The sequence below is a fragment of the Tupaia chinensis genome, unplaced genomic scaffold (genome assembly GCF_000334495.1).
Source record: "Tupaia chinensis unplaced genomic scaffold, TupChi_1.0 Scaffold145916_1, whole genome shotgun sequence".
NCBI classification, from domain to species: domain Eukaryota; kingdom Metazoa; phylum Chordata; class Mammalia; order Scandentia; family Tupaiidae; genus Tupaia; species Tupaia belangeri.
The window spans coordinates 3,001,896-3,023,029 of record NW_006205774.1 but is presented as its reverse complement, the minus strand read 5'-3'; the positions used below and the strand labels follow the sequence as shown (position 1 = coordinate 3,023,029).

The 21,134-nt window shown below is 36.0% G+C and overlaps 1 protein-coding gene across 9 annotated transcripts in view; it reads right to left on the bottom strand.

The window, feature by feature from the left end:
* The window catches only part of ETV1 (ETS variant transcription factor 1), a 109,999-nt gene that overhangs the window by 47,994 nt on the left and 40,871 nt on the right, over positions 1 to 21,134 (bottom strand). For all 9 annotated transcript variants that reach the window (XM_006168691.3, XM_006168692.3, XM_006168689.3 and 6 more), the window contains one exon: positions 341 to 470. In XM_006168691.3, coding sequence (XP_006168753.1) covers positions 341 to 470 — 130 coding nt within the window. The remainder of the gene's footprint in view (positions 1 to 340; positions 471 to 21,134) is intronic.

Sequence of the window (21,134 nt, the reverse complement as noted above, 5' to 3'; positions counted from 1 at the left end):
TTCCCTACAAACTCTATGTAAAGTGCATAATGCATTCATTCTTGTGGGAACTTTCAAAGCTGTTTGTGCCAAATAGGACCTTCTTTTCAAACCCAAGATGCATCAGTACAGTAGGAAAGCAACTAACGATTTGGATGAAAATTATTGTTTTAAAATGATTCTCAAAGTGTGTGATTCGATGGTAACTGTTTCGTCGGAGTTCTGCTAAATGCATTACCTAATTAGCCTGTTACAGACTAAAGATGTAACTCATAAAATCTAACCTGAGACTTGATATTATTCTGAACTCCTTGTTTCCATGAGAAATGGCATCTTATACGCAGACACCTGGTTGCTTTACCTGACATTGTACAGGCACTTTTCTCCATAGCTGAATTTAAAGGGCTGTTCTTGACTGCAGGCGGAGCCAAGTTCTGAACATGGACTGTGGGGTTCTTTCTTGATTTTCAGTGGTAGGCCATGAAAAGCCACTAAAAAAAAAAAAAAAAAAAAAAGGCAAAATACCCAAACAAATCAAATGCAGTCAGTAATTAAGTATATCAATCTGTTCCATTTCTTCATTTAAAATGTCATCAACATTTCATATTAACTTTCAAATGTAGGAAAAATCACATTTGATAAATTTCAGTGACAGACACATTTCTGGAGAATCTATATTACTCCTTTTCTGCTTTTATAGGGTAACAAAATGTGAGTGTGAATTTTCTCTTTACTTCAAGTGTAGCAAATCACTTGTAATTTGCAGAGCTGATATGAACAATGCTAAGATGGTCAGCTTTCATAAAGTTTTAAAACACACATTTCAGAAAAATTTCCAAAGACTAAAGCGGAAAAAATAGATAAGTCAAGAATCAACTGAAGACTAGAATATCATTTTAAGCATTAATGAAAGGAAAATATCTCAAATATATCAATAGCAATGGTTTAAAGAAATGACAACTGAACAATGTTTAAAAAAAAAAATCCAGGTATAGGTCTAGGGGAAACTGATGACACTTTGAACAACAACATAAAAACTTCAACATCTTTGAGACCAATAGTCAACTACAAAATATACATTAAAATATCTGTGGGCCTTCTTGCCAGCACTGTGAAGACGAAATGTGAGAAATACATGAAAGTTACTTGTTGCATGTAACTCATCATAAAACTTCATTCTTTATCAAATGATGTTTGGCTCTTTTTTATATAACTCACTGTCTAGTATGCTTATATTCATGGATGCTTAATATAATAGAGGTTATGTTGTAAAATATGAAGAATAGAAGATAAATGTACATTTGAAAGGGGGAAACCCTACATAACTCCCTATATATATTTTTATTCTTCAATATGAAACTGAAAAATATATGTACTAGAGATTCTATTAGAATAACCGAAGTTTCACTATAAATGTGCAATTGTTAAAAAAGGAAAGGGAGGGACCAACAGGTGGCGTAATAGGTAAGGGGCTGGACTTCCATGTGAACATGGAACCACAGTTCCCGTCGCAGACCTGGCAGCTTGCTTTCTTACTTTCCCTCTCTCTCTTTCTCTCTGTCTCTCTGGTCAAGTTAAAAAAATAAATAAATAAATTAATTAAATGTATCTTTTAATAAAGGGGGGAACATAAGCATGGATACTAATTTTTAAATGTTTAATATCCATTAAGTATGTCTAATCAAAGGATAATCACAAAAAGGATATTCAGTGTTAGGGATTATATGTATTTACATATATGTAAACTATACATGTCTGGGATTTTCTTTAAAATACTTTTACATATGGGGGAAAGGATGAATCAAATGAGAAAACATTGAAAGGAAAAAAAGAAAAAAAAAAATTTAAAAAAAAAAAAAAAAAAAAAAAGGCAAAATACCCAAACAAATCAAATGCAGTCAGTAATTAAGTATATCAATCTGTTCCATTTCTTCATTTAAAATGTCATCAACATTTCATATTAACTTTCAAATGTAGGAAAAATCACATTTGATAAATTTCAGTGACAGACACATTTCTGGAGAATCTATATTACTCCTTTTCTGCTTTTATAGGGTAACAAAATGTGAGTGTGAATTTTCTCTTTACTTCAAGTGTAGCAAATCACTTGTAATTTGCAGAGCTGATATGAACAATGCTAAGATGGTCAGCTTTCATAAAGTTTTAAAACACACATTTCAGAAAAATTTCCAAAGACTAAAGCGGAAAAAATAGATAAGTCAAGAATCAACTGAAGACTAGAATATCATTTTAAGCATTAATGAAAGGAAAATATCTCAAATATATCAATAGCAATGGTTTAAAGAAATGACAACTGAACAATGTTTAAAAAAAAAAATCCAGGTATAGGTCTAGGGGAAACTGATGACACTTTGAACAACAACATAAAAACTTCAACATCTTTGAGACCAATAGTCAACTACAAAATATACATTAAAATATCTGTGGGCCTTCTTGCCAGCACTGTGAAGACGAAATGTGAGAAATACATGAAAGTTACTTGTTGCATGTAACTCATCATAAAACTTCATTCTTTATCAAATGATGTTTGGCTCTTTTTTATATAACTCACTGTCTAGTATGCTTATATTCATGGATGCTTAATATAATAGAGGTTATGTTGTAAAATATGAAGAATAGAAGATAAATGTACATTTGAAAGGGGGAAACCCTACATAACTCCCTATATATATTTTTATTCTTCAATATGAAACTGAAAAATATATGTACTAGAGATTCTATTAGAATAACCGAAGTTTCACTATAAATGTGCAATTGTTAAAAAAGGAAAGGGAGGGACCAACAGGTGGCGTAATAGGTAAGGGGCTGGACTTCCATGTGAACATGGAACCACAGTTCCCGTCGCAGACCTGGCAGCTTGCTTTCTTACTTTCCCTCTCTCTCTTTCTCTCTGTCTCTCTGGTCAAGTTAAAAAAATAAATAAATAAATTAATTAAATGTATCTTTTAATAAAGGGGGGAACATAAGCATGGATACTAATTTTTAAATGTTTAATATCCATTAAGTATGTCTAATCAAAGGATAATCACAAAAAGGATATTCAGTGTTAGGGATTATATGTATTTACATATATGTAAACTATACATGTCTGGGATTTTCTTTAAAATACTTTTACATATGGGGGAAAGGATGAATCAAATGAGAAAACATTGAAAAATTCCCAAAACTGAGTGTTAGGTAGGTAGAAATGTATTATAATCTGTTTAAATTCCTGTAAGTCCTAAATTTCCATAATAAAAAGTTTTTTAAATATAAAATGACATCCACAAAGGAGTTAATGTACTATTCCATTAGAAAAATTTCTCCCTTTATAAACACACATGGGATATGTGTGTCTATGTGTGTGGGTGTGCAGGTGTATATGTTTGTGGGTAGTCTACTTCTAGAATAAAAATCAGTATATGATGCTTTTTTTTAATACATTAACTATAACTCTGCTGTTTTTCTAAATAATAATTTTCAACTGTTTATCACTTCTTTGAACATATGCAGCAAAACGTATATATTCAAGTTTAACACTTTGGATTAAGTACTAGATTCTATATTTTCCTAAGAAAAAAACATTAGCAATATGTAAGAAACTCAATCAGCCTTCAAAAAAGTAACATATCATATTATACCTGAAAAAACAGATCTAATTTATATGAATAAAAACTAAGAAGACCTCAGAAGCTAATTAATATGCAGTATGAAAGCTTATCATAGTTATCACACTACTATGTATGTAAAAACTATTGCTTAATTTAAAATATAATAAAGGCCTTGCATCCATGATATAGGAAATGATTATTGAATAGGACACAAAAACCACTAACTATATATGAAAAAAATCAACAAATTAGACTACATTAAAATTAATAATTCTATGAAAGACGCCATGAAATGAATCCAAAGCAAGCCACAGACTTCACAAAAGATGTTTGCAATAGAAATTTTTCTGTTTTATATTTAACATATTATAAATTGCTGCAATTCAGAAAGACACAACAAATGACCTAAATAAAAATGGGCAAAAGACTTGAATAGGCAGTTTCTAAAAGAGGCTACTCAATGGATAAAACAAACAAATAAAGAACAAAAGGTATTCGAAATCTTTACTCATTAAGAAATTATAAAGTCACATGAGATAATCTCTGTACAACCACTAGGATAGTTAAAGTGCAAAACACTGACATTATCAAGTTCTGCAGTAACTTTTAATATGCTGCTGAGAATACGAATTAATATAACCAACTTGGAAATATTTACTAAGGATCATCTACTTTATAATTCAGTTATTATACTCTCAGGTTTATACATCTTAGAGAAAGAAGACATACATTTATCAAAAGATATGTGTAAAAATGTAGAAGCTTTACTCATGATAGTAAAAAACAAAAAACTTCAAATACTTATTGGTGGTAGAATGGACAAATAATTCATGGCCTATTCATAGAATGGAATGGACATTTTGCAGAAATACCAAAGAACACGTTACCTATCAAACATGCAAAAACAGATGTTCTCATAGGCATGAACTTGAAAGGAGGAAACAAAGCACAAAAGAGTGTGTCATATATTAATTTCAAGAACAGGCAAAACTGAGAGTAGAGCAATCTCTTTCTGATTGTAGATGGGAGTCTTATTTTCTGGGAAGGGGCACTAATAACCTCGTACAGTGTTGAGACTGTGTAGTATTGCTCTGGGTGATAGTAATATGAATATGTGCACATATGTGAAACTCATCAAACTGTATACTTCACATTTCTGCATTAGAATTAATGTCTGTCTCCATAAAAATAAGAACTTATCTAAAAACAAAAGGCATGATCAACCTCAGTGGATATGCCTGGAGCTCTACTGCTTTGGGACCAATGAACTTCCTAAAGTGACCTTAGAAGAAAGGGCATGTTTTACTCGGTTTGGTTACTATTAAAAAATTACCAGAGACTGTGTCGCTTATAAACAACAGAAATTTTTTTCTCGTAATTTTGGAGCCTAAGAACATGATCTAGGTATCGGCAGATTCTACATCTACTGGGAGACTGCTTACAGGTTCACAGAGAGTTGTCTTTTTGCTGTAATGTCATATGACAGGAGGTACAAGCCACCTCTCTGAGGTCTCTTTTATGAGAACACTAATCCCATTCATAAGGGTTCTGCCTCATGACCTAATCACCTTTCCAAGGCCTTACCCCCTAATATCACCACAATAGAGACTCATTTTTAACATAACTTTTGAGAGAACTATTATAAAACACCCAATCTATAGTAGGGCATTACTAATGTGCTATCGGAGACAAGTGGATTCCTAAAAACAGGTCACCCAAACCTGACTGATCATTAAATTACCCAGAGAGCTTTTGAAAAAAACAAGGATTCCCAGATCCCATTTGTTATAGGTTGAATTGTGACCTCTCAAAATTTGTATGTTGGGCCAGCAGGTGGCAAGGAGGTTAAGGTAACTGGATTCCACATGGCTGACAGCACAGTTCCAGTCCTGGACATGGTGGCCTGGAAGTGGTTTCTCACTCTTCCTCTCTCTCTGTCTCTTTCTCCAACAAGTACACATGCCCTATAACAAAAAGTTAAAAACAAAGAAACAAAAATTTGCATGTTGAAGTCCTAGCCCCAGTACCATAGCTTAAAACCTTATTTAAAAGCTTAGTTAAATTAATATAAGGCCACTGGGGCCAGCAGGTGGCCTAGTGGTTAAGGTACTAAACTCCCATGTGACAGATCATGCTTCAAGTTCTAGACTTGGCAGCTTGAAACTCACACTGGATGCATGTGCATGCATGCCCAAAATCTCAAGAGGACAAAGGAAGAGAAGGGACTGTGGTGTGGCCATCTCCCTAGGGGATAATTTCTCACTTTCTGTTGCTCAGGTGAGAGCACACATGCTATAGCAAAAATCATTCAAAAATTAATTATTTAATATTATGAGGCCATTAATGTGGGCACTAATCCAATAAGACTAGTATCCTTACTAAATCCAGAGTCTGTGGCATTCAGACAGGTCCAGTAATGAAAAGGCATTTTGAAAAGGTTAACAATGTTCCTCTTCCTTAGATGCCAGCACTCAAGGATTCTCAAACTTCAACAGTTTAGGGTTCCCCTACTCTTCATAACACATTCAACATGTGTGGGCTTCTTAATGGTTATGGGCCTTTGGGACTGATTTCTTTCTAATCATAAGCCAAATAACTAATCCAGTGAATCCAAGTTGGCAAGGATTTGGTTTTGTTCATGGCTACATGTGAGGGGAAAAAGGAGAAAGCCATTCTGAAGATCTTCCACTTTTTGCACATGAACTCCAGGCAACTTTTTTTTTTTTTCATCTTAACTTTCCTGGATCTTAGAAATTCTGTGTCACGAAAATGACTTATTTTATGATTAGCCTTAAAGAAGGGTAGTACAGAGACTCCCACCAGAGAGAGCTGACTTGAAAATGTGTTGGGTATTGCATCACAGGGCTGAGTCTGTGTGTCTGCTCACAGGCGGTTTTCCAGCTCATTGGCACAGGCACAAGAGAAAAGCAGCACATTCATTTTGTGCAATTTGCTTTACCTTCCCACATGGAGCTGGTGCATGTAAAAGGCTGTTAAGTACTAAATTATTCCTTATCAAATCACCATCATCTGGAGTCATGATCAACACTAATTAAATTACTTTCCCTGAACACGGCTCCAGCCTGCTGCTGAGGCTGCTAGGTACATTTCATTTCGCTTACAGTCCCGTCCTAGCTGGATCTAGAACAGAGAGCTACAGGCATCTGCATTGTTTGTAGTTTTAATTAAAGTAAATCATCCCTTCTTCAAGTATATCAAATCAAGTGAGTTAACTCCTTCATTTCATTTACAAAGAAATGATGGCTCAAAATGATATTATAGCTTTATCCCTGACTTCAGACAGTTGCAGATAATTTATCTATGAAATCTGCAGTCTTCTTCAGGCATTCTTCAAACACATTTCCATGCAACTTTTACGATCCATAACTCCTCCGGACAATTGGATAGTTGGGAGGAGAAGCAGAAAGAATACTCAAGAGATGTGTCTTGCATTTTTTCTTTGATGGAAGCTTGACCTTTAAAACCACATCTTAAGGCTGACTAATGCTGACTGAGTTCCTCTAATGGTTAAATTGAAGAGTTCCAAAATACCAAGACTTTAAAATATGCATTTCGAGAATAAGCTTAACCACTTAATTCAAAAATTTATTTGGGTTGACGGTACTCATCGTTAAGTGTTTATTAAATTACTAATTGTTTTCATTTTAGAACTACAAACTATGAGGCATCATCTTGCTTCCATTCTTCGCCTCCTATATTTTAGAAATAACACACTCTTGTCATTCTACTGCAGCAGAGAAATGTCCTTAACTTCCCAGCAATGCTGGTCCATGACTATGTCTTTGGTTGGGGGTAGACAAATAGCATAAAATTACATTTGAGCATTTGACATATAGATGTAGAAAGTGAATTTAAAATTTGTTTATAGAACAATAATTGTCCACACCATCATGATATTGGAACTTTGTTTAAATCCTTACATTCAAAACAGATCATGTTTGTTAAAACTGACTGGTTAATGGTAGTCTAGAGAACTAACAATGAAACTTATACAAGTTTCTGGTTTATATTTCTACAGTGAAGAAGACAGTGCCTTGTAAGTTGAAGAAAGATAATATCTTTAAATTTACTGGTGACTTAAAGACTGATGGTTGAGTTTGGCATCCTAATATTTAATAATAGATACAATGCTTTTTGGAAAAGGAAAAAAAAAAAAAAACACCTTCAAACTTACATAATACTTTACAGTTTTTTAAAAAAAATCTTCCTAGAACTCATTTGATTTTTGTCATTCAAGACAAGAATATTAAAATTTTTAAAACAGGCTTGAGTGTTGGGGTCAGCAGTGGACATAATAGATTATGTGAGTTGGTTCCCACATGGCCAACTGTGCAGCTCAAGTGTCAGACCTGGTGGCTTGAGAAACACACCAGGCATGTGTGCATGCCCAAAATTCCAAAAAGGAGGAAGAAATGGAGAAGGGATTGTAGTCTGACCATTCCTCCATCAAGGGATGCTTTCTCCTCTCTCTGTGTGTCTCTCTCTGTCTCTCTCCAGTAAGTACAAGTACACTTTGGATATTTTTTAAAATAAGATTAAGTATCGTGTCTAATTAAAAATCTCAGACTAAACTGTAAGAGATTAAGGACTAGAGTCCAGGGTTGACAGCTATCTCAAACCCTTGAGCATTATCATTCAAATATACCTACATAGAAACATCTATAATTTCCTTCATGGATGAGCCCGACTGTAACATTATATCACATGTCTCTTTACTCCTCCAGTCCTACAGCAATTAATTCATTCATTTACTGTTTAATTCATCTACTCTGCCTCAGATACTATTCCAGGTGCTGAGAGAGGGAGGAAAAAATGGAATGAAGATAAACAGCAAGATACAATCCTTATCATCAAGACTTCATAGGGTCAAATTAGAGCTTTAATTAGTTCTTTAAAAAAGAATTATCATGGGACTAGCAGGTGGCATGGTGGTTAAGGGCGCTGGACTCCCCTATGGCTGACCAAGGTTTGAGTCCTGAACCTGGCAGCTTACTTTCTCACTCTCTTTCTCTCTTTTGTCCCTTACTGATCAAATTAAAATAAATAAATAAATACATAGTTTAATCAAATAATTCTTAAAAAAGACTTTCCTGATAAAGATATTAACTAATATTCTTTAAGTCTAATTCATGCTTTAAGAAACATCTATCTGTATAAATGACTTTAGTAATATATTCTTGGTACTTGTATCTAAACCAAAATCACTTCTCAGAGCACTCACGCTTGCTTGGAGGCTCTCTGCTTTCTTTCAATTTATTCCTACAACCAAAGGCCTTTAACAATTCACACCACTCATGTTCCACCAGAGGAAAAATGTGGCTAATCCAACAGCTTAAGCTTCTCCTAGACCCTGATAACCAAAATGTCACAAGTGATGGAAGGGTCTCCTTCTACATGTGGACAGTGGACGTAAATACACTGATAAGTCGTCTCAGCTCTGACCTTTCACTCTGCTTTCCTCACAGCTCTTATCATAAGAGTGAAATAGGGTAGCAATTTCTGTGAGTACAAAACAATTATGCTGGGAACAACAACATCACATTTTTAAGTATTCTCTAAATAGAATCAGGTCTTTGAATCAAATCTGTAGTTTCCGGAGGATACCTACCTAGGAACAGAAAGCCTTGATGAAAGTCTCCTTATTTTGACATTGAGATTCAAAAATTTTTATGTAGAAGAGTCTAGCAAATGCTGTTCTAGGATAGGAGTTGCCACATTATAGCCCATGAACTATAGCCTCCCTTGTACTTTGTAAATGAAGTGTTAGCCGAACACTCTCCTACTCATTCATTTAGGTATCACCCAGGGATACTTTGAGCTACAAAGGCCACATCAGATAGCTGTAACAGAGACTATGTAATCTGTAAAGCCTAAAATATCCCCCATCTGATCCTTTGCAGACAACTGTTTGCTGATCCCTGTTGCAGAATACGGTCTATAATGGTGAAAAAGGAGAAAAAAAACTAACCAAGGTGGCTCAGTGGAACACTGATGCCTGCTAGCTTACTGCTAGTAACCGAAGACACTTCATTTTAAGCTACTAACCTCTTATTTGCTCTGAGTCTCAAAATAAAAGTGCAAGGCCTTACATAACCAATTTACAAGGATATACATGAACTAGCTGATGAAAAATGACACAAAATGAGACTCTAAAACACCACCAATGTATGTGCAGTAGGAAATTTCAAGGCATCTACTTAGATCAGGGTGATATATAACATCGAGAATATTTTTACACCTGTAGAAAAAATATAACTGAGAAACTCAAAACAAATCATGCTGGGCACACTAAAGTACTGGGGAAAAAATATTCCCTTTGACTTAGTAGAGATTAGCCCCCTTCAAAAAAAAAAAAAAAACCTCCATAAACGAGGGAAAAAGTAAATGGTGTACCTAAATTAGATTATTTAAGACCAGTTACAACCATGGCATGATAAATGCATGCACCCTTTTATACAAATATATGTAGTTAGGAATACCCTCACTGGATGAATAGCACTCACTTTCAGTTAATATCACTTCAATTTCAGGTGATAAATAGATGGCAATGACCTCAATTAGTGCTCAGTTAAATTCCAGAAGCAAAGGGGAAGGCTTGTATACAAATAAAGACAATGGTGTCACATGCTCTGTAAATCTATCTTTCAAGACACAGAGAAAAGCAGAGGGCACTTCAGCTGCATCTGAGCCTCTCAAAGATTCTTTTCCAGTACATTTACCTCCTCCAAGCCCTCCCCACTCCCCGTGTGTACACACACCACTCACACAAACACACACCAACATCCATTACTAACAGGCCTAATCTCAGCTATCAGCAGAGTGCCTTTATGGGGCCATTAAACCATTTCTCTTGTTTACAGTGCCTGAAGAAAGATGTGAATTATGTCTGTGACAAAACAAGCGATAACATTTCTAAACTGCTATCAAAATGCAAACTGAAACACATTTAAGGACAGGGACCCTGATTCGAGTTTTCATGATTTTCCATTATTTCCAGCATTTGGAAATACATTCAGCTATAATATTTTCAAGACAGAAATTCATACCATAACATGGCAAGTCGATATTTACTTTTTTCTTAAATAATATTCTTTAAGTAGAGTAGCTATAAAAAAAAGGTGACATTAAGTTTTTCAAGGAATGTTATCAGTCTGTGGCGATCTCATCTCGACTTTGCTTCCTGATGTGATTTTGGCCATGCATCAGATGCTGTTTAGCAGTAATGACAGGAGCAAAGTAAACTAGACTCTCATGCCTCGTTACGAATCTCAGAATTTCTAAATTGAGGAGACTTGAGATATGATCAGATTTTATGGATTGTGCCAGCATTTCTTCTAGCCACAGTAACCTTTGTATTACAGGATCCCTAAGTGGAGGCCCAATGTATAAGACAGATGAAAGCGGAGTCACTTTGATCGCCCCTACCTTGCTCCCTGAAGAAGATTTTTAGACCTGTAAGAAACTTCATGGGCAGTTTTAAAACCAATACTGAGCCTCAGTGAACCCATGTATTTGTCAAATTTCTTTTGGATGCGATACCAAAGGTCTGTCAATAATGGCAACTACACACATTATTCCAGGGATGCTGAAGTGGTCTGGCCAGGGGAGTAACTGAATAAAGGATGGAATGTATAGTTTGGAAAAGTTCTGGAGGTGATCCTAGACTTCACATCCCCATCCAGAATCAGCTGTCTACAGAACTGAAAACTAGTATTGAGGACAAAGCTGAAATCAGACTGCAGGAATCCTCACTAGAGAGGTACCTTCTTTTTATTTTTATTGATTTATTTATTTTAAGAGAGAGAGAGAGATTTTTGTTATAAAGTATGTGCATACACTGGAAAGACAGAGGGAGCCAAGACAGACAGAAAGCGAGAAATCACCCCCCCCCCAGGGGGATGGCCATACTGCAATTCCTTCTCCTCTCCTCCACATGCATGCACATGTGCCCAGCATGAGGATTAGGCCACTGAGTCTGGGACATGGAGCCCAGTTGGCTACGTGGGAGTCCAGCAATGTAACCATTATGTCATATGCTGGTCCCGAAAAGAGCCTTCTGATAATGCTACAGCCTCACTGAGAGAGTTATTTCTCAAAAGCAGGCTTAGTAATTCAACTTTCCCTGCATTCCAGGACACCATTATTAACATCTAAATAGACATAATAGAAATGGAGAAGTGGACTAGAGTCTAGGGGCCTTCATCTCTTCAAAGAGTAGTGGGGATACAGAGATGCAGCCCCCTCTCACTATTCCACCAGCCCTGAGGATCTCAAAGATGTCAGTCTTCCTGTTTGGTTCAGAGTAGTTTTAAATCAATTCAATGAGATGTGATCACTTTAAATTCAACTTCAAGGGCAGCAGGTAGGGTGGTGGTGGAGGAAGCCCAGATTCATGCATAGCTGACCACAATAAAAGTCCCAGACCTGGAGGCTTGCTTTCTCACTTTTTCCCTCCTGCTCTCTCTTTCTGTCTCTCTGGTGAGCACACATGCCTCATAACACAATTTTTAAACAGTAATACATAAATTAAAATAAATAAATAATTCTTTTTAAAAATTTCAGCTTTTTCTAAGAAAAGCAAAACAAAAACAAACAAAAAACAATATCCAGCAATACTGGGTCCACTTTCCAAACTAAAAGAAAAGCTCAGCTATTGGGAGCCCATATTCAACTGCCTTATTGCCTGTGCCTGGGATTTCCTATTTATCACCTTCCTGGGTGTCCCCACCCACTCCCTTACTTTCCATGATCCCTTCCACACTAACTGCACTCTCTCAACTACTGAGCATATAGGCTAAGCATATAGCTAGGTAATCAGTCAATACATGTCACAAGTGAACAAGCCTGTGCATACACACACACACACACACAAACACACACATCATCTCCAACTGACAACAATAAATGTAAAACTCATGCCTTAGACACTCTAATACTCATTCTCAGACAAGAAGAAAGGTGGCAAACTAGGAGGCACTTAAACTTGCCTGGTTTCAAACTTGCCGCAGCCACTTATGAGCTATACAATTGGGCAAGCCACTTAACCCCTCAGCACTGCATTTTCCTCTTCTATGAAATAAGATGATAAAAGCACTTGCATCATGGAGTTGTGGATGGGATCAAATGAGACACAACGTGTAAACAGGTTGAGTATCCCTTATCCAAAATGCTTAGGACCAGAAGTGTTTCAGAATTCCTATTTCTTTTAGAGTTTGGAAGATAGATAATAGAGAGGGAGAGATCTAGGGAATGGCTTGTAAGCCTAAACACAAAAACCACTTGTGTTTCATACATGTAGCCTAAAGTTAATTTTATACAATATCTTTGTAATGCAGCATTGTGTGGAATTTTGGCTTGCAACCTGTCAAGCTCAAAACCTTTGAATTTTGGAGCATTGTGAATTTTTGGTCAGGAAAGCTCCACCTGTAGTGAGGCCTTCATAGTGTCAGTTGTCGGTGGTGTTATTTTTCAAACCCGGGAATCATACAGCATTACAACTAGAAAATAAGAGACCATCCAAGAACATTAACACAGAATGGTTAAGCTCATGGAGAATAAATCTTCGTTTTGCAAATTATGAGTGAAAGGATCTCTGATAAACAAAGTAACTTTTAAGTTACTTGGTTCCCCCTTTTTGTAATATGGGGATTTGTAATATGAGTCTTTCCTCATAGGGTTTGTGTGACAATTTAATGAAGTAAGGCATATGACAACTTAGAATAGTACCTGGCAGGTGGTATATACCCAATAATTTTTGTTTGTCTTGTTATTTATTTTTTTCTTTTTAAAATGTGTGGAGGTTTTAGATGATGCTAATTCTTTTTCCTTTTTTTAAAGAATTATTCATTATACATACACACAAATAAATGTGCATATATATATATATATATACATATACATATATATATATAAATTTGCTATAAGGCATGTACACTCACGAGAGAGTGAGAAAAAGAGAATATGAGAGAGGGAAAGTGAGAAAGCAAGTCACCAGGTCTAGGATTTGAACTGCAGTCAGCTATATGGGAGTACGGCAGCTCACCATCACACCACCTGTCGGCCCCTTGTTTGTTATTTTTATTATCAGTGCAAATATATCCTTATACAGATGATACACTGAGACTCAAAGAAGTCAAGTCACTTCTGCTAGAAATAGGCATGACTCTTCTATTTCATTTTGTTCTCAATTTCTCTCCATGTCAGTCAACCACAAATAAAGGACAAACACATTTGGAGAAAAATCTGTCAGGGAATGGTACCTTGACAGAGGAAAAAGAAAACAGTGTGACCTGGTGGAAGGAGCACTGGACGAGAAGTAGAATAATCTTTACTAGCTCCTACCCTACCTCTAACTAGCTGCACGGCCATGGGCAAACTGGGCAACCTCTCTGGGCGTTCCTTTCTAGTCTACAAAGAGAAGGTATTAGACAAAGTAGTCTTTCCTTGTAGCTCTAAGATATAAGCCCTGGTGTAAATACCTGCTTACTGAAGTCACAGAAAAGAGAGAAGAAATAAAGATCTGATGCAAGAATTCTGAAGCTGAAAATCCTGAGACCATTTAGTACACACCTCAAAAATGATAAGAACATTACTGCATTTTTAGCAAAGGGTGGTAACTGACACTCATAATGATGATCTTTAATCTTCATGAAAAAGCAAAATCAGTATAAATACCGTATTTAAGAAGGGAAGGTACATAATGCACATTATAAAGATGTACATGCAACACGGTGAGCATTTTAAAACACCCGATGCTTTTAAAAGGTGTTTCAAGTCTCCCTGAAATTTGATTACATGGGCCACCTACTTTCCAGCTGATATGGGAAAGTAAGGAGTTATTATATTAATAAAACAAAAAGTAGAATCAAAAGACAGAAGGTTATATTCCTAATTTTAAAAGCATCACAAGCATCATTAATTGAAAAACAAAGAGACCAAACGCAGAATGTGTTGATTCATTCCTCTAGATTTTAAAACCCAGACTTAATATAATGGTGCTACAGCAGTAGTGGTACTAAATGACCCTCATCTTCACAGTCTAATTGCCAGGAGAAAGTGCCCTGGGAGGAAACTGGTTCTTCCATCTGGAAAAGGGTAAGAACAGGGAAAGGGAGGTCTAATGTATGAACAATCCAAATCTAATCAGTTTTGCATTTTGCATTGGCTTCAAATCAGATCTTCCTACCCCTACTGGTCCAGTAGATGGAAAACAGCACGACACTATTTTTTTGGAAACAAATTCTGTACAGTGAGCCCAAACATACAGTACTTCATATCCAACTGGCAGGAATAAAACCTGAACAAGCTGCAGCTATTTGAGAAACAGATCTAATAAATTGAAATAAAGTTCTCGAATCAAGATGTCCATCCATATCCATACCTCTCAAAAACTGCTCTACTTAATAAATTACCTCATTTTGATGTGTATGAATATGGAAACCAGCTCTTTTACAGAAATTATTCTAGTTGCCTTAAGAGGAATATTCCTTAAGCCATGCAAAGTTCTAGAAATAGAGATTGCTTTTCTGCCTAGTAATTCTGTAATCTGTTTCAAATAACGGACAATATGTAGTTGGAAAAAACTGGACAGTTATCTGTTGTTATTCTTAGCTGAGGAGGAGCTGGACGATCCCAATACTTCCTGGTGTTTCTCAGTCCAACATGAAGAAGTTCTGAGGAGTGCCATGGCAGATGGGTCTGCAGAATGTACACACGCTGAGGGTGCTCCCTCCTGGCTCCTGAGTGACCACAGAAACAGGCTTCTCCCACGGAGAGACATGTAGAAGGTGTGCTTCCTTCTATCATGCGTTCCCTCACCTCCTCTAGCACTCTGAACAAATCCCAGTGTATAACACTTTGTAGACAATCTATATAGATCTCTAACAAATAGTTTAGAAAAGGTGGTAAATAATAATAATAAAAAAAGAAAGGACCTGCAGATGGCATGGTGGTTAAGGGCGCTGGACTCCCACATGGTTGACCATGGTTTGAGTCTCAGACCTGGCGGCTTGCTTTCTCACTTTCTCTCTCACTCTCTCATTCTGTCCCTCTCTGGTTAAATTAAAATTAATTAATTAATAAAAATTAAAAAAAAACAGAAAAAGTGGTAAATATATTCTTTTAAATCCAATGTTTCAAGAAAGAAAACAGTTCATAAGAACAGACAAGAGTCGATGCATATGGTAGCATCTAAAGATATCTTACTTAAAACTAATAAGTGACAAATGTGACCTTTAATTTTTTTATTAAATCATAAACACAGAAGCTCCAACCTAATTACTTTAACTGTGGCCATAGTAATATGCACAACAAAATTAAGATAGTATTGCACTGCCACAGAAAACTGCCCAAATACCAACAAGCTGCTTGTCATCACTTTGGAATAATAATTACTAAAAACCAGTTTCTGAGATTGGTTTCCCTTTCTAAGAACAAGTAGTTCAAATAAATACATTTTAGAAAATAAAACAATCATTTTCTTCTACAGTATTTAAAAGCAATGAAATAAATTAGTAACGATGCAAATAGTTCCTTAAATAAAATTTATTACCATGATCTTCAGAACTAGAGCTATATAATGCTAAATTTACAATTCATTTCACATGCATTAGCATGATCTGAACAAGTCTTTACGAAAGGCCAGACATAAGGGAAATGGCGCATGATCTATAGAAAATAGATAACTGTAATTCAAATCTATACAGCACACTCACAAATCTAGCAAAATTCTATTTTTTGGTTCCATGTCTTCAAATATTTGTGCTTTCCCTCTTTTAATATTTACTCACTGGAAAAGAAATTTCAATTTCAGTTTGGTGACCATTTACTATTGGTAAAATTCTACTTTTTTTTCAAGATACGAAATGCTCTGGGGCCAGCAGGTGGCATGGAGGTTAAGACACTGGACTCTCACATGGCCAACCAGAGTTTGAGTTCTGAACCCAGTGGCTCAAAAATCACACTAGGTACATGTACATATGTGTCCAGAATCCCAAGAGGAGAATGGAGGACAAGGAGTTGTGATGTGGTCATCCCTCTGGGGGCTAATTTCTTCTTATTTTTCCTCTCTCTGTCTCTGTATCTCTCAGGTGAGCACATGTGTTTTATGGTAAAACCCTAAAAAAAGAAAATTAAATGCTGACTTTTTATTCATAATTTCGCATACTTTTCTTCCACTCTGTATGTCAAAATAGCCTATAATTTGCATGTTCTTAAACTGACCACTTTAAAACCAAAATGACATATTAGATAAGTAGAAAGCAACCTTCACAAGGCTGAAGCACACCTGCCACATTCCAATGTCACCCTACTAAAGACATGATTGAGATCAATTCAGACATTATTAGTCACTTGGCTCCTGGATCAAAAAGTCCCCATTGGTAGACAATCAAATCTGAAAAAATGTTCTGAATACCAGAGTTAGAAAAGTTTGCCCAAAAAAGAAAGCCAGCTGGCTGAAGCCAAAAAAAAGTACCTTTTACTAAATGCCAATAAAACTTTACAGGCTGCCAAAATAACAAAGATAGAGTAATTACAAGGAAACTTTGTAATTTTCCTGACAATAAACACCTTCTTAAAAAGAAATTATCTGTCACCTGGCCTTGATTGTTACAGCTGTTAATACTAGCTGGGGTATATCTGCAAACATACAACTTTTAAGCCAACTACAAATTTGGCACATTTTTATAATCTCTACCCCAAAATAAATTTCCTTTGAAAACGCCTTACAATATTTCATTCACTGTACATTAGAGCATTTTCCATGAGGAATAACCACTCTTACCAAATATCTTTCACCCAGAGTATTTTACTCAGCTGGAATAATTTTCTTGTAACAGTTACAGATTATGTATTCACCAAAAGGAAAACGAAAATATACGAAATATCAAAATAAGACTCTGATGGGGAAGGACATGCACATTTTTTTTAACCAGTCAAACCCTTTCAACATTTGGTAACAATAAATACTAACTTAGAAACAACGACAGCACAAGAGTGACATTAGAATAAGGAACTATAAAGCGGCTCCACTGACACAAGCCCAGTCTTCACCAATAAAACATACAAATAAGCTAAATGCTCATAAAGGACATCAACTGCAAAAGCCTGGGATAGAGTTAATCAAAGTCACAAAATAAGCAGTCAATAGACACCAGGTAAGGTAACTATATAAGAAATGTACTTTATTTTGCAAGTATTGTGGAAACCAAATGTAAGTAAACACTGAATACACAGATCACATTTCCATAGCTAATGGATATAATCCCATAAAAAAGTTGTTGGAATGAAGAATTTTAGGGCTATATTAACATTTAGTAAGTAATTTTGGTGTGTTTATTTCCTGCAAGAACACATCTCATTTTTAATTGGAATCAGTTGGGAGTTAGGATTCATAAATGAACCAAGTCAGATTATAGAATCTTATAAGGAGTTTAGATGTTTGCTCTTGTCTATCCTCACAGTCTTCAGAATGAGCAGTTATTGAGAAGTACTATAACCATGGATATAGAGCGTTTTAAAACTGACTTCAATACCCTGCAGGCAAGTTAAACAGAGATGTATTTATATTTTATTTAGTTGATAGGATCTAATGATATACGCTTGCTAAAATGCCTAAAAATACAAAATCTAGCATTATATAATCATTAATTACATACACTTGCAATCTAAGAAATGTTCTTAATTTTTATCCTAAGTCATATAGAAGGCATTTTTTTGTTTTTTGTTTTGTTTTGTTCTGTTTAGAGATAGAGATTTTTTGCTATAGGGCACATGCACTCATCAGAGAGACAGAGACATGGAAAGTAAGAAATTGCCCCCTGGAGGGATGACCACATCGCAATCCCTTCCCTCCAATCACCTCTTGGGATTTTTGCACACACACATATACATGTCTGGCCTGAGTTTCAGGCTGCAGGTACGGGACTCGAACCACAGGCAGCCACCTGGGAATCCAATGACAGAATTACTACATCATCTGCTGGTCTCCAGAGGCCTTCTTAAATATGTAAAAAGTTATCCTTAAATTTTCATTATACATTATAGAGTTGCTGATGTAACTTCCCAGCTGCTTCAAAGGTTTCTGTTTCCTTCTTATCTATTTGAGAGCCTCTCTATTACACTATTCCCCAAATGCATCCTTCAGGACACATTACAGGTGACAACTCCAGATAACAAGGCCTTGCTGATGCTTCAGGAACCAAGCCCTGTCTGATGGGAACCAAGACATCTCAATCGTTACTAAATTTGTTTCTATAGCAATAGTCACATTCCCATTTTTATTTACTACTTTGACTTGGTAACTGCAAGTAAAGGGAAATTACGTTTTCACATTAACATAAAATGTAGAGCATAACTAGGTAGTGGTTTATACATTTGCCATTAGAAAGAGAATACTGCAGCACAGACGTAATAGTATTTGAACATTACATATTGTTTTGTTTGTTTGTTTGTTTTTATTTGAATAGAGAGGGACAGAGTGAAAGAGAGAGAGAGAGAAAGTGAGAAAGTAAGCAGGCAGGTCTGGGACTCGAACCATGGTCAGCCATGTGGAAGTCCAGTCCCCTTAACCACCACACCACCTGCTGGCCCCAACATTACATATCTTTTTATATTTATCTTGGGCAGAGCATTTTGTGGTAACATTAAAATACATACCAAATTATACTAATCCTAGTACTACAAGACTTTATTCATTATATATAGAGGCACTAACTGGGAAATAAGTTCTGTATTTAATCTTCTTTTTGCATAAATTTCATGTAAACATTAGTTATTCAACCTTATGAAGTTTTAAAATTGAAGATGTGATTATTAAGTTAAGGCATATAGAAATAGATTTCTCTCTGGGGCCGGCAGGTGGCATAGTGGTTAAGGTTGCTGGATTCCCACATGGCTGACCACTGAGTCCCATATCTGGCAGCTTGTTCTCTCTCTCTCTCTCTCTTTCTCTCTCTCTCTCTCTGTCTCTCTCACTCTGTTCCTCTCTGATCAAATTAAAATAAATAAAAAGTTAAACAAAATAATTCTTTATTAAAGAAAAGAGATAGATCTCTATCCTTAAATGAGGTAGTATATCCAAACGCCGAATCATTCTAATGTTTAACTGACTTCTTTTAAACTGTCAAAACTATTGAGTCATAGGAAACATCATAACACATAGAAAAACTTTTCCGATGACCCAATATGTTTACTCGTATACCATATCAACCTAAGCACTTATAAAAATTTAACTTTTGCAATTCTTAGATGTTGGAACCACACCCATTTCAATGAACAGACATGATAATGCCTACCACACATCACAGATCAATTACACAGACAGCCATTTTTCTCTAACTTAGCAATCAATGGGGGGTAATAAGACAATGACAACTAATACCATTGTTGTCTACTGACACAATAACATGCAGAAGACATGTGTGCAGAATGGATTTCTTTTTTTATATTTTCTTCTGTTTTCTGCATTATAATCTAGTTCCTCAGCAGACAGAATTCTTCTGATACAACTGCTGTAATTTCAGGCGGAGGGTGGCTATTAGGTGCATCAAATACTGTAGCCAGCTGATATATTCAGCCTCTTACATTAGCACTTAAACACACAAAGAAGATTTATACAGTTCTCCTTTGTAATTGATAGTTCCAAGAAACTAGGAAAAATATGAAGATGAAAGAGTGCTCTGCTCTCCTTCCAAATGTGCAAATAGAAAAGATGAGCATTGGAGGAACACATGGATACCACCTGCAAAACAATCCTAAGATCACAAACATAATACGCCTAGTTTGCGTTCTCCTCCTCACCCCTTTGAAGTAAATAGGAGCTTTGTAAAATGAGGGTGTGCACAGGGATACAAGTCAGATAAAGCCTGATTCTTCTTCCCTTATGATACATACATAATTTCTTTGTGGGGGGGGGAGGTTTTTGCTATAGGGTGCATGCGCTTGCCAGAAAGAAAGAGAGAGACAGAAAGCAAGAAATCTTCCCCCAGGGGGATGGCCACACCGCAATCCCTTCTCTTCCATTCTCCTCTCAGGATCTTGGGCATGCATGCACACACACCCAATGTGAGTTTAAGCCACTGGGTCCAGGACTCAAACCACAGTCAACTACAGGGGAGTCCAGCAACTTAGCCATTAGCCATTACACAAATTGCTGGTCCCAAATTTTTAATAAGCACATATTTATTAGAATTACCACATTAGATTCCACTGACATCATTTAAAACCTCCTCATATGTGTGCATTTTTTAGTATTCATTTGGTTTAAATATGGGTAAGTACAAGTATGCCTAAATGCTAAAACAAATTTACAAACACTGTCTCCTCTCCAATAATGTGAAATCTAATCTCATCCTTTGAAATTTCCAGGCTGGCCCATTTGTTCTTCTCTAAATTTATCAAATTGACTTTTGCTAATCCACAAAATGTTACTGGCGTTGACCTATCAAACTTTAGCCCCACCACTATACAATGTACATCTCTACATTCAAATACTGCCCCCATTCTCCCTGAAGGACAGAATAT